Source organism: Heptranchias perlo, chromosome 4 (genome assembly GCF_035084215.1).
Source record: "Heptranchias perlo isolate sHepPer1 chromosome 4, sHepPer1.hap1, whole genome shotgun sequence".
Taxonomy (NCBI): Eukaryota; Metazoa; Chordata; class Chondrichthyes; order Hexanchiformes; family Hexanchidae; genus Heptranchias; species Heptranchias perlo.
The window spans coordinates 99,626,704-99,641,261 of record NC_090328.1 but is presented as its reverse complement, the minus strand read 5'-3'; the positions used below and the strand labels follow the sequence as shown (position 1 = coordinate 99,641,261).

The 14,558-nt window shown below is 44.9% G+C and overlaps 1 protein-coding gene across 1 annotated transcript in view; it reads left to right on the top strand.

Annotated features, from left to right (window-relative positions):
- Nucleotides 1-6,395: 6,395 nt before the first annotated feature.
- LOC137321148 (neuromedin-K receptor-like) overlaps nucleotides 6,396-14,558 on the top strand; it is a 97,079-nt gene continuing 88,916 nt past the window's right edge. Inside the window, 1 exon segment of the mRNA XM_067983394.1 lies at nucleotides 6,396-6,613. Within this exon segment, the coding sequence (XP_067839495.1) occupies nucleotides 6,411-6,613 (203 nt within the window). The 5' untranslated portion in view covers nucleotides 6,396-6,410.

The window sequence follows — 14,558 nt, the reverse complement described above, 5'->3', positions numbered from 1 at the left end:
GTTGTAGGTCAAGCTGGGAAATTCCAATTCTTGGGGCAGGTGCTTCTTGCATCCATTCCCTTCCATTGTGACATCAATGAAAAATGGGATAAGCTGAACGAGCACCCCCCCTCCAGAAATCTCACCAGTTCTTCCTTTCCTGTGGCCAAGAAGCTTGCATGAAGTAGATGTATTGATTGTGCTGATGTGGCAATGGGAGCCTACTGTTATATCCTCAGTAGTAATTGATCATAGAGGGTTAGGATATCGGCAATGAAGAATGTCCAGCAGCATTTTTCATTGAACTATCTTCAGTTGATGTGGCATGCTCTCCCCACTGAGCAGCTAAGTACCACTCTGATTTTCCTTCCCCTCTCCCCCATGGGGCAGATGCCCATGCAGCGCCATAAATGGCTGAGGCGCCTGCCCTTTTTAGGCTAATGATCTTGTCCCGGGATTTGGGATAGGGTCAAGATCGGGCTAGCATAACAGCCAGAGGTCTCCACATGTTAGTGGAGACAGGCTCCAGAAATTTCAGCCCCTAAACTCCTAGAAGGCCCGGCGAGCAGGAGACCGGAACTCTGGCCTCTGAATGATGGGTTGACATCCAGCGGAGTAGTCGTATCCGATGGGAATGGAGTTATGACACTTCCATTGCGTTTAGCCAGTTCTCCTGATAGGGGGTGGTGAGTCAGACTACTGACCTGTGCATGTAAAATGGGATTTTATTACGGAAACAACCCAGAGCATGATCTGCTGGATGTAAAAGCAGTGGAAGAAATGGGTTGTCTCATAGGTCGTTAGGTATAGAAGAGAAGATATATGTCATGGAATCACAGATATTAAAGCATGGAAGCAGATAATTCAGCTCATCGCATTTGTTTTGGTGTTAGCTCTTCCGTATTTATATCATATCCTCAGGATTCCCAAAATGCTTCATGTCCAATGAATTACTTTTGAAGTGCAGTCACTATTGTTACGTAGACAAACCTGGCAGCCAATTTTGCACATATCAAGGTCCCATAAATAGCAATGAGATGAACCACCAATCTGTTCTAAATGGAGTTGGCTGAGGGAACAATTTTTGCCAGGACACTGGGATTATTATGTTTCATTTGCCATTTGTCTGCCCAATTGCATAGTTGACTGAAATCCTTCTGAAAACCATTAACTGTGTCCTCTGTCCGTACTGCTCTCTTTATTTTAGGGTTGTCTGCAAATTTAACAAGATTACCTTGGTTTCTACATTCTGGCTATTTACATGTACATAAGAAAAATAGGAGTCCAAGGACTAACTTCTGTTGTACTCCATTGAGCACCAGCACCCATTTTGACACCATGAAGTAATTTTAACCTGGCGGGACACTGACAGGATTGGATCGGCTCTCCGTTTTACGCCCCACTCAATTTTACTTTCTGTTGAAGTGAATCAAAAGTAAAACCGGGCGAGAATGTAAATCAGACTGCCGATCCGACACTGTCAGTTTCCTGCCAGACAGGTTGGGTTAAAATTATCCTCAGGAAAATACACGGGGGTAGATTTTCAACCTGCTCCTCAGGCATAAGGCTGGCATTGCGGATCGGCTGCCCGTTTTAGAATCTGCCCAATTTTCAACCCCATTGAAATCAATTGGGTTTCTATAATGCGCGGCCAGTCCACAATGCCCCAGCTTTACACCCAAGTGACAAGTTGAAAATGTCCCCCACTATTTCCCATTTTGCATCTAATTTCTTATCCGGTCCCATGTTCTACCCCGGATTCTCCCACTTTTTCATTTAATTAGAAGTTTCTCATCTGGAACCTTCTCTAAAGCTTTCTGAAAACCCCAATGAACTGTATCACAGGGAGCTCAATATCCATTTCATTTGTGTATTCTCAAGCAATCGAGGAGTTTCTGAAGCAGGATCTTCCCCTTCAAAATCCATGCTGGTTGTTTATTCAATTTTTCTTAAAGCCTACCCCTTGAAATGGCTTTCAGTATTTTACCTATTGTTGATATAGTTGTGTAAGATTGGTTCACCCTTTTTAAATGATGTTACCATGTTTGACTACTCCCAGTCCTGAAGAATCTCACCAACATCCAATGATTCTTTTGCTGACTATTTTGTCTCAATTGTTAAGATGATATATCTGTTTTATCCTAGTCACAGTGCTTGATCAGTCTTTAGTATTGTCAGTCCTGCAGCATCAATATAAATTGAAGGGACTTGAAAGTAAAAAACCTTTTAATTCACCCTGCAATTTGAATTTCTCTTACAGCTACAGCGTTGGATTGTGATGACCTATTTGTTAAACTTGTTGAAGAATTGTTTTTTTTTTGTTCAGCTTGAATGAATGATTGATTAAACTGTCTGTGGTGCAACATATTCACAAATTGGCTATTTGTAATTGTGTTTACAGAGGTTCTGTTCCAACCACAAGCTGCCTGGTAAATTAGTTGCGTGTGTGCTGTGACTTAGTGTCAGCCTTGGCTCAGCGCTAGCACTCTCACTGCTGAGTTAGAAGGTTGGGGGTTTAAGTCCCACTCCAGAGACTTGAGCCCATAAATCTAGGCTGACACTTCAGTGCAGTGCTGAGGGAGTGCTGCACTGTCTTTCGGATGAGACATTAATCTGAGGTCCCGTCTCGCGTCTCAAGTGGACATAAAAGTCCCCACAGCACTATTCTAAGAAAAGCAGGGGAATTTTCCCAATGTTCTGGCCAATATTTATCCCTCAACCAACATCACCAAAACAGATAATCTGGTCATTATCACATTACTGTTTGTGGAATCAGAACAGAGAAGGCTTTGTTCTGCTTCTGGATTCAATTATAACCGACTGGGGAATGATTGATTTTCATGCTAAAAATGTGCCAATGTTCTTGATTTGCCCAGCATTAACATCACTGACCTTGGCGAGAATAAAACTGCCTCTCGTCCCACCCAAGGACACCTTAAAAAGAAGTCTATGTGACTTCTCCAATGGCTCACTGTGTTGATCCAGTAAGTAGCTCAGTCAGCCACCTGAAGGTTCTAGGTTCTGTTCTTGGGGAGGAATTTCCTTGCTACTTTCATTGCATTAGTGGTGTAAAGATGATGCAGGACATTTGGGTGGAAGTCACTGCTTGTTCACCTTTAAAAAGCTTGCCCTCAGTTTCCTTAATATTTCTGAGACCTCTTGCGATCCACTCGCCCAGTCAGGAGGTGATTGGCTGTTCATGTTCTATAGACAACTCATGGGACTGAGGTGACCCCTCATCTCATGGCAGCTGGCTCCTGGCAAGAGACCTGCTATGTACTGCTGTCCTGAGAGATGGCAGTATCTCACAGTTGGACGTCAGCTATCAGCATTTCACTTGGCCCTGGATCCGTGGCCCCACTAATCAGTGGGATGGCTGGTCTAATGGCAGCTATCAGATCCTGAAAGACCTGAGACACAGCGGTCACCATGTTCTGGAAGCCACAATTCATGCTGTACTCTATTCTGTCCCCCGTGGCCTAGAGCTGCAGTCTGTGCATCTGCGAAGGTGCAGGCACCAACTGGTCCCTGGCCTCTTCTTAATTGGGGCCATGATCTGATTGAATGGTGGAACAGGCTCGAGGGGCTGAATGGCCTACTCCTGTTCCTATGCTCCTATGTTCTGCTGCAGATTCCAGTGAAGCTGCCACTCACTTCAACAGTGCCTGCAAGAAAGACAACGCTTCTGTGATGTTGCCGCAAAGGACAGCTGTAGGTTCGAGTATCACATCTGTCAGTTGCTGCACATGCTCAGAGATGGACCTCAGAGCCTGCACGTAAGTACGAAGTTCCTCGAACATCCTTTTTTTCAGATGAATATCCATGAGTTCAGATCCCACAACTCCAAAGCCATAGGCAGTCTTCTCCTCAGCCTCCACTGGGAAGGTAGTAAGCACATCCTCACTCTCTCCCCACTCTGCTGGTTCCCTCACTACCACTATCTGGTGCCTGGCAGAGAGGAAGCAAGTACAACAGGTGCTAAAGTGGAGGGCATAGGGACAGAGGAAGATGGGGCAGGATGAAGCAACTGCAATTGGTGGATGGACATAGTTCTCATTCTTCTCCTCATGATCATCATCGTCCTCCTCCTTTGCCCCCCTTTGCAGTGGTGGATCTGCAGGAAAAGGAAGTAGAAGCTAAGAATGGGTGAGCATTGCCCACTTGGGTTTAAGGAGACAGAGAAGGGGTTGGAAGGTTCTGTCTGTGTAGTGCTTGACAAGGTTGCCAGGGTGACAACGTAGATGCTCAGGCAGTAAACTGCCGCTGGCAAGATGCCATCAACTCACCATCTCTCATGACAAGAGCCAAGTGAGAACCAATGAACTGCATGGCCTTGCTCTCGAAGATGGTGCGGGGTTTCAATGTAGTGACGCACCCTCTGGTGGTCTAACTTTGGCAGGCATTGTGTGCCAACTTGTCCTTTAAGGAGATAGAGTGAAGTAGGGTTGGGCTAGTAGTTGAGGAGTGTGTGCCAAGTGGCATGAGAGAGGTCAAATAAAAGACCTGTAAGTTGTTTGTAGTGTGTAAATTTGATTCAAGGAGTAGCCCACTGATTAAGTACTTGTCACTTTAGAACGGAAAAACTTTTTTGTAAGATAAAAAGTTTACAAAAAATACACACCATGCAATTCCTGCAAAAAATTTATGTACAGTTCTAGAAAGAGAAAGAACTTTCAATTATATACAGCCTCATTATATCCTCAGGACGTTTCAAAGCACTTCACAGCCATTCAAAAACCTTTAATTATGTTCTTGTGGAGCATAAATGCTTATATAAACCAGTCGGGCTGAATGGCCTGTTTCTGTGCTGTAGCCTCGATGAAAATGTGGTCACTGTTGCTATTAAGCATTGCAGACAATTTATGCACAGCAAGATCCCACATACAGCAAGTGAGATGTATAACCAATTCAAACTCTATTTGGTTGAGGGAAAAATGTTGTTCAGGGCACTGGGGGAACTCCCTGCTCTTCTTCCAATAGTGCCCTGGGATCCTTTACCTGGGTACATACAGAGAAACTATTTCTTCTGATGGAGGAATCAAGAAAGAGGGGACATAAAATTAGAGTCAGGCCATTCAAGAGTGAAATCAGGAAGCACTTTTTCACACAAAGGGTAGTAGAAATCTGGAACTTGCTGCCCCAAAAGGCTATTGATGCTGGGACAATTGGAGCTTTCGGGACTGAGATTGATAGATTTTATTAGGTAAGGATATCAAGAGATATGGAGCACAGGTGGGAAAATGGAGTTGAGGTACAGATCAGTCATGATCCAACTGAATGGCAGAGCAGGCTCGAGGGGCTGAATGGCTTCCTCCTGTTCCTATGTTCCAATCTGAACAGTTAAACTGGGCTTCGGTTTAACGTTTGATGTCAAGGAGATCACCTGGGACAGAGCAGCACTCTTTTAGTACAGTCCTGAAGTGTCAGCCTGGAATATGAGCTCAAATCCTGGGGAATTAATATTCTGGAATGTTATATAAATACTGTTAGAGATATTCACTAAACTAAATGCTGTTTACGAATTCAATCATTTTAAAAATTACCTGGAACACTTATTTTAGGTTGGATTAAGATGCAGCTGCTATAATATTGCTTGCAATTCTCGCAGGATGAAAGAACTGAGAGGGACTGAGTGTCGCTGGATTAGAGAGCTGGAGCAGAGAGCTGCGAGGTTATAGGAATAAGACTGTTCCCCACTCTAAACACGCCGAAGTACCGGTTGAGAGGGTACCTATTTCTCAATCTTAATCCCCAACATCTGTCCTTTTTATGGATTGTGCTCAAATGCTTTTATTTGCAGGAAACCATCACAGTTAGTCCAACAGGGTAAGGATAAGAAGTTCGCTGCTCTCCCCGCTCCGATCGACTTGCAGCTCGGTTTTCCCACCAGCTTCTCCGGGGCTGGGATTGTACTGCCCCCTCTCGCTGCCTGCCGAGTGCAGGCTGGGGGGGTGGGGGCTCTGGCTGATCTCAGCCTATCCCCTCCTAGGAAGTGTCATTGCATCAGACTATGTGTCCTCCCCCTCCCCACGGAGATTAAAAGAAGCGGGATCTGCTCCTCTCCTCGAGTCCGGACCTTGCTCTGGTTTCAGTTGGATGGCAAGTTAAGAGAAGCTAATCTTATCACACTTGTGGCATCCCGCTAACATAGAACCATTGGACTGGCATCCCAGTAACCAGAAGAGCACTGGGCTCAGTGAACATCTCCCAGGAAGATGGACACTTTGACACCGAATTACACCAATATTTGGGTCAACGAGAGCCAGGAAGGTCCCAACAACCAGAGACAACTGCCTCTGGCGAACTACACCAACCGGTTCGTGCAGCCCTTCTGGCAGATCGCCCTCTGGTCCATCGCCTACGGCTCGGTGGTGGCAGTGGCGGTCTTTGGCAACCTCATCGTCATCTGGATCATCTTGGCTCACAAGAGGATGAGGACGGTGACTAACTATTTCCTGGTGAACCTCGCCTTCTCGGACGCCTCCATGGCCGCCTTCAACACCTTAGTCAATTTCATCTACGCCGTCCACAACGATTGGTATTTCGGGGAGACTTACTGCCGCTTCCACAACTTCTTCCCCATCGCCGCCGTGTTCGCCAGCATCTACTCCATGGCTGCTATTGCTGTAGACAGGTAAGGGTCGGCACATCCACAGGTAAGGGTCCAGACTCCCACAGGTAAGGGTCGGCAACAGCCCCACTTACCCGGCACGGACACGATGGGCCGAATGACCTCCGTCTGCGCCGTACCTTTCTATAATTCTATGGACCTATAGGTAAGGACCAGGGACAGCCCCTCTAACCCCATAGGTAAGGGTCGGGACCCCACAGGTAAGGGTCGGACATTGTCCCTCTAACTCCTAGCCAAGGGTGGGGGATCCCATATGTAAGGATCACTAGACGCCCCGCTCAATCCAACAACTGAGGGTCGTTAGTTGGCCCTCAAACTCCACAGCTGAGGGTCTGGAATAGCCCCTCAAACCCCTCCCCCTTCCCCCACCACCCAACCCCCAATCCGTACAGGTGAGACTCGGTAGAATTCTCCAGGTCGGCAATCCACCTACCTGTTAATTTCAGGTCGATTCACAATCTATCAACGAGAGCTCGGTTCACTGGGTGTGAGTGACCAGCAGGAACCTTGAGTACAGACCCGCAAATCACTTACAAACGAAAAGAATCATCTTCAAAATATTTGCACATGAAAAATCGGATCTTCGAGAATTCCTATAAAAAGATGACTTTTTCTTTCCCCGCAATAGCACGGAATGTGGAACTGAAACTTCAATACTCCCGATCTATTCATCAAACGGAAAGATTCTGAATACTGAATTTAGTCAGGGAACTGATTAAAGGGGATTTTAAAGAAAGGCCAGAATTGTAACCTTGACAATTCAAAATGTAAAAATAGTCTAGAGACTAAAGGAATTGGATAGATATTTGAAAGGAAAAAAATTGCAGGGCTACGGGGAAAGAGCTGGGGCATGGGACTAACTGGATTGCTCTTACAAAGAGCCGGCACAGGCTCGATGGGCCGAATGGCCTCCTTCTGCGCTGTAATGATTCTGTTCTGTAATTCTATTTTAGTGACTAGTTTAGAGTCATGAAGAAAAATAGATCAGATTATGAAGAGTTTTGAGAGGGTTTAACAGTGTACGGTCGTTTCCACCGGTTGATGAATCTGTAACAAAGGGGCACAGACTGAGGATTATCGCTGGAAAAACGAAGGATTAGATCAGGGAATGGTTTAACCACAAGGGGCTATTGAGGCAGAGACTGTAAAAGGAATTTTAAAAGGGAATTGGATAAGGATTTGAAAAGAAAGTCTATAAAAGGATTTGGGCAAACGATAGGGGAATGAGATTAGAGTAGAGAGCTCCATTGAAGTACTAACAGGGACCATCAGCTGAATGGTTTGTAATCCTGTCCTTTCTTGTATAAAGTCAATGGTCTAGCAATTGCATTCTTAAACCATTCCCCTTCCAAAAACAATGTCAGGCCACAATGCAAGTTCCCAGTTTAAAAGGCTGTTGCTTTCAGTTTCTGATCTGTTTGCTAAACTCAGTATTTTGAAGTTGGAATCATTGCTAAAATGCACGAACACAGTGACTAAAATACACAGCACTCCCATAGGTAAAATAATGAATTAAAGTACGTTACCAGCCAGGAAATTGACACTGGGTAAGAAAAAAGGATAGACTGGGAGAGAGCGGAAGGGGTGACTGAAGGCTTGTTTTGAAGGTGGGAACAGAGATAGTAAGGCAAAGTGGTTTAGGGAGACGATTGCAGAGCAGGGGGAGTGGAGACTGACTGGCTTCCAGTGGTAGAATGGAGGAACAGGCAAGGACCAGTGAACTAGAAAGAGAGGAGTAGAGGCTGCAGGGATAAAAGCTGGAGAAGGTCACTTGCATCGGATGGAGAGAGACCATGGAGGGATTATGAGGATGAGGGGCTTGAAGTCAATATGTTGGGACGCAGTAGAGTTTGGCAAGGCCATAGGTGATGGGTGTGCTGGACTTCGTGTGGGAGAGGCCACAGAGTCCTGGATTAGCTAAAGTTTGGAAAGAGTGGTACTCGTGAGTAGAGTATTTGAGAAATCAACCCTAGACGGTGTGGATTAGGAGTTGAGCAACAGCGGGGAGGGGAATAAGTAAACAATATTTCACGGAGAGAAGAATGCAGCAGACGGGGTGCGAGGTAAAAAGTTCAGCTCAGGGCTGAGGTTGTGCAACACCAGAGAGCAGCTGGAGATCTTCATGAAGTCAGAACCAAGGCACATAGGGGTTGACGGGAGTCAAGAAAGGCGGCTTCAGTTTTGAACACATGAACTGAAGGAGATTTCACCTCATCCAGGACTTGATGTCGGACTGGCAGTTGGATAGTATGGCGACAGCCTCGGAGCTGGTAACTGCTGGAGTTGGCTGTCGTTGGCATTCATGTGCAAACTGATCCGGCCTTTGCAAATGATGCTGCGGAGAGCACAAGTGTAAAAGATGAATAGGAGGAGGCTCGGGATGAAGCCCTGGAACTCGCCGCTGTGCGGACTCGTGAACCGGCCTGGGTGCTGCAGTCATCCGTGTGACCGGCCACTGTTGACATTGTCCACCCAGCGCTGCCTTGGCCTTTCACAGGGGCCCCGCCTGAAACAAGCGGTCAGCCTCCTCCCCCCCGTTCAGCTCGGGTCCCGATTAAGCAGAGAGGAGCCCGGTTGCAATTTGACTGGACTCATTGGGTGGGTGGAGCTCACAACGCGCAGGCTCCGAGCACCCGCCCGCGGGAACTGGCGGCCCGACCGGGAGACGGCGAAAAGCAGGGATATTCTTGTGGCGCCCGAAGGAGCAGGAGTGTTTCCCCCCGGCTCCACAAACATACTGCGGGCCGCTGCTGGCCCGGCCCCCGGGCCCCAGCACCTACCTGCGGGACTCTGCCAGCATCCCAGCCGACCGGCATTGCTGAGGCCGAATACGGCGAGCTGTATCAGGAGGCCCGTTTGTTGTTCGTAGTTCACCTGCCAAGTCTCAATGAGGCCGCGGCTACAAAAGCACAGCCGCCTCTTCACTGCCGCAAAGGGCGGCCGACCAAAAGTCAAAATGGACCACATTCATTCTCTCTATATATCTCTCTCATTCTCTCTCACACATTCATTCTCTCTATATATCTCTCTCATTCTCTCTCACACATTCATTCTCTCTATATATCTCTCTCATTCTCTCTCACACATTCATTCTCTCTATATATCTCTCTCATTCTCTCTCACACATTCATTCTCTCTATATATCTCTCTCATTCTCTCTCACACATTCATTCTCTCTATATATCTCTCTCATTCTCTCTCACACATTCATTCTCTCTATATATCTCTCTCATTTTCTCTCACACATTCATTCTCTCTATATATCTCTCTCATTCTCTCACACATTCATTCTCTCTATATATCTCTCTCATTCTCTCTCACACATTCATTCTCTCTATATATCTCTCTCATTCTCTCTCACACATTCATTCTCTCTATATATCTCTCTCATTCTCTCTCACACATTCATTCTCTCTATATATCTCTCATTCTCTCTCACACATTCATTCTCTCTATATTTCTCTCTCACACATTCATTCTCTCTATATATCTCTCTCATTCTCTCTCACACATTCATTCTCTCTATATATCTCTCTCATTCTCTCTCTCACATTCATTCTCTCTATATATCTCTCTCATTCTCTCTCACACATTCATTCTCTCTATATATCTCTCATTCTCTCTCACATATTCATTCTCTCTATATATCTCTCATTCTCTCTCACATTCATTCTCTCTATATATCTCTCTCATTCTCTCTCACACATTCATTCTCTCTATATATCTCTCTCATTCTCTCTCACACATTCATTCTCTCTATATATCTCTCTCATTCTCTCTCACACATTCATTCTCTCTATATATCTCTCTCATTCTCTCACACATTCATTCTCTATATCTCTCTCATTCTCTCACACATTCATTCTCTCTATATATCCCTCTCATTCTCTCTCATTCATTCTCTATATATCTCTCATTCTCACACATTCATTCTCTCTATATATCTCTCTCATTCTCTCTCACACATTCATTCTCTATATATCTCTCTCATTCTCTCTTTCTCTGTCTCTATCTGTTGCTCTGTCTGTGAAAGATCTCACTGCTTGCCACCTTCCTGAAATTTGCCTACTCAATTTGTGATGAGCGGGTTGGCTCGTCTCCTGGAGTTCACATTTTTTCATGTCAAACCAGTGACAATCCACTTTGGGCCGGAGGGAGATGGGATCTCAAAGTCTGGGGTGGCTCCAACATAACATATTTGGTGAGGAAATTTTGGATCCAAGTCAAACCCTCTGGCAGACCCAGTAATTCAGTTCAATAGCTGAACCAGGCAAGTCCACAGTGCTGTTATTCATTGACCAGCCAGCTTGACTGACCAATAGAACCTGGAGAGGGACGATCTATCATGGGGGGTGGGGGAGGGAAGGGAAGGAGGGGGTGGGGATCCTTCCCACTTGGCTCTAGGTAACCCTGCAGGCCAAAGCCCTAATGAGTAGGGTGGTCCTAGACGAGCAAGCAATGCAAAGCTCATCAGTGCCCTGCCCTGGTAAGCTGTGCAGTTTTAGCTGTTAGTGGATTTTCCTGTTACCGTCGCAACAAAAGGGTTGATAATCCTTCGACAATAACTTCTACATAATTAGGGCATGGGTGGTTATTAAACAGCAAGCTTTAATATAGTGACTCACAACAGTATAATACAACTGTCTTCAGATTACATTAAATTACAAGCAAGTAATACAACCTGGTTTCCACCTGGACGCAAGACGATCAGACTTGGCCTCCATAGGCTGCCTGTGGCCCTGGACTTCTGACTGTCCTCTCGAGAGCTCAAACCTTTGGGAGGGAACATGCCCTATCTTTATACTATGCGGCTGCTATGTTCTGTACATAAGCATCTCTGGCCTTCTAGTCGCAAGTCAACCCATCATGCTGATGCCACGTTAGCAACTCAAGATAAGGTGTTTTACGTAATATAACTAATGACCTCACCCTTCATCTTTGTTTACAAGTTGTTTGTTCCTCTGAGGAATAAGTGGGTTCTTGGTTACCACACCTGACGTAAGCATGACTCATAATTCTTACTTATGTAAACAATCTTTCAATGTGATCTATTCCATGGAATGTTGGTCTCATCCTCCCTGTTGTTCTGCTGTGTAAGTTGTCTTGTTTTCACAGAGATGCTGAACCATGGCCCCCTCAACATCGCCCTCTTGCTAAATGTCTGGGGAACAATGTGAGCTATGCGAGATGGATACTTGACTATTCCTAGTTTTAAACTATATTCTTTCACTGATTCAATTCCAGCATTATAGAATCATAGAAAATAGGAGCACGAGTAGGCCATTTGGTCCTTTGGGCCTGCTCCGCCATTCAAAATGATCATTGCTGATCGTCTAACTCAGTACCCTGTTCCTGCTTTTTCCCCATATCCCTTGATCCCTTTAGCATTAAGAAATATAATAGAAATAATAGCCCTGTGCACACTTTGGAATCCCTAGAACCTGGCTTTGCCAAACTGTGCCTAAGTTCTTTGTATTTGGGTAAGCAGGATGTGTCCATATGGGGAGGGTGTGTGCCCTCCACACTAGGCACACGCCCTACAGGTGAATATAGATTTCTCAGTAACTTGAATTGGAGACTCGTAAACATGGTGCTGGGCTTTTGTACGTGTCAGACACCCAACAGACCAAAAAAAGGTCAAGGGACTACGGTGACAATGGCTTCAAATAGTCCCCAGTAAAACTGTACTTTAAGTCCCTAATAAGTTGAACTTATATTTGTAAACCAAATATAATGGAGACCCAGCACTGCAAGAGCTTTTGCTTTTAAGGAAATCAGGCTGCCCGCTATGATTAATGGATAAATGTGCTCATGGGAAATTCCTTCGTCCACTATCGTAATGACAGCTCCAAATAGCCCAATGTAACGTTGAGCAGAGTCTTCACTGGTACATGATAATTGCGCTGAAAACAAAATAAAATGGCAATACTCCCATCTGGACCACTGCTTTCAGTTCAGGGCACCGCATCTCAGGAAAGACATTGGCCTATCAGGGGGTACAGCACAGTTTTATGAAAATGATACTGGGGCTAAAAGGGTCAAATTATGAGGACCAGTTGCATTGAGTTTAGATGGTTGAGGGATGATCTAATTGAAGTGTTTAAAAAGATAAATGGATTTGGTAGGGCTGATACAGAGAAACTTTTCTCTGGTGAGGGAATCCAGAACAAAGGTACAATCTTAAAATTATAACTAGGCTATTCAGGAGTGAAATTAGGAAGCATGTTTTCACCCAAACGATAGTGGAAATCTGGAATTCTCCACACCCCCCCCCCCCCACCAAAAGCTTTGTATGCTGGGTCAATTGAAAATTTTAAGATAGAGATCGATAGATTTTTGTTAGGTAAGAGTATCAAGGGACATAGTACAAAGGTGGATAAATGGAGTTGAGGGTCAGATCAACCATGATCTAATTGAATGGCGGAACAGGCTTAATGGGCCGAATGGCCTCCTCCTGTTCCAATGTTCCTAGGACATTACGTCACTGTCGGAGGCATAGCCTTGTGAGGGTCCGGCTGGTGAGTTGCCTTACTACTGGCAAACGCGAGTCGAAGTGTTGTAACCATGTTCCTGAACCGAGAACCCACAATGACCCCTTCTTCAAAACAATTTGCCATTGCATACTGGCTCAAAGGACCCATTTTCGCATTTTATTTATCCAGGTTTACACCATCAGCTGGAGTGCTTAGGCCATCCAATTACATTCAACATAATCTTCTGACTTTGGCTCCCAAGTGTACGATTTTCTGAGTGTAGAAAATCGTGCACATAATTCCCTGGAATTTCCAATATGAGATCTCAACAGGTGAGGCTCCCCATCAGGTGTGTACGGCTGGGAAATTACTCCTGTACTGTGCTCTGTGTGTAATGTTAAAGAAAAATTATTTTACTAAGCTGTAGGGCAAGGGGGTTATAATGGCACATAGTATATTGCCTGCAGCATTGCTCACAGTCCATTGATGAATATAATTTTATACACAAGGTGACAAAATTGAATGGGGAATGTTGGCATAACAGTTTAGATTGCTAAACGTTGACAGAAGATCATCTCTATGTAGCCTATGTAAGATTTTTAATATAACAAATACATAATTTTTTAAATCTTCAATTTTACACAGGGCAAAATATATCTCGGAGCTATGGTTTACCTGCATTATTCGTTTGGGTCTATCTATTGTATAAATATCAAATGCGTAACATGTACCATTTATGTGACACTGTTGGGTAGGAATTCCAAGTCTGGAGGAAATGTTGTGTCGAAATAGTGCGGTTACTTTTAAAAATGACACTTCACTGGTGACAGTGAAAATGGCAGAAAAGAGAACTCAGAATAGATGAGTTATGATGTTCTTTGGCACAAATAAAAGTCGCTGAGAATCATTCTGTTTATTCTATGCTGGAACAGTTCTTGGAATTGTACAATCATTAAATTATATCTAAAGCACTGTGCCAAACTCCGAACTAGCACGTGTTTGTGTGTGTACTATCAGCTGTTGCCAACTATGACTTCCATATTATAGCAAGGTAATGATTGCCCCTATTAATCCCTCTCACTAAATAAGTACATTTCTTGCATTTCTTCAGATGAAATAGCATCTGCTGTCAGTGTGTACTATCAACGTGCATATACTACTGCCATATAGCACTGCACCTTAATATTGACTTATTAAAATTAATTCTCATCGCTGGCAAGGCCGGCATTAAATGCCCATCCCTAGTTGCCCTTGTGAAGGTGGTGGTGGGCCTTCTTCTTGAACCACTGCAGTCTGTGTGGTGGAGGTGCTCGCATATTGTTGTTAGGTAGGGAGTTCCCAGATTTTGACCTAGTGACGATGAAGGAACAGCGATATATGTCCAAGTCAGGATGGTGTGTGACCTGGAGGGGAACTTGGAGGTGATGGCGTTCCTGAGCACCTGCTGCCCTTGTTCTTCTAGGTTTTGGAGGTTG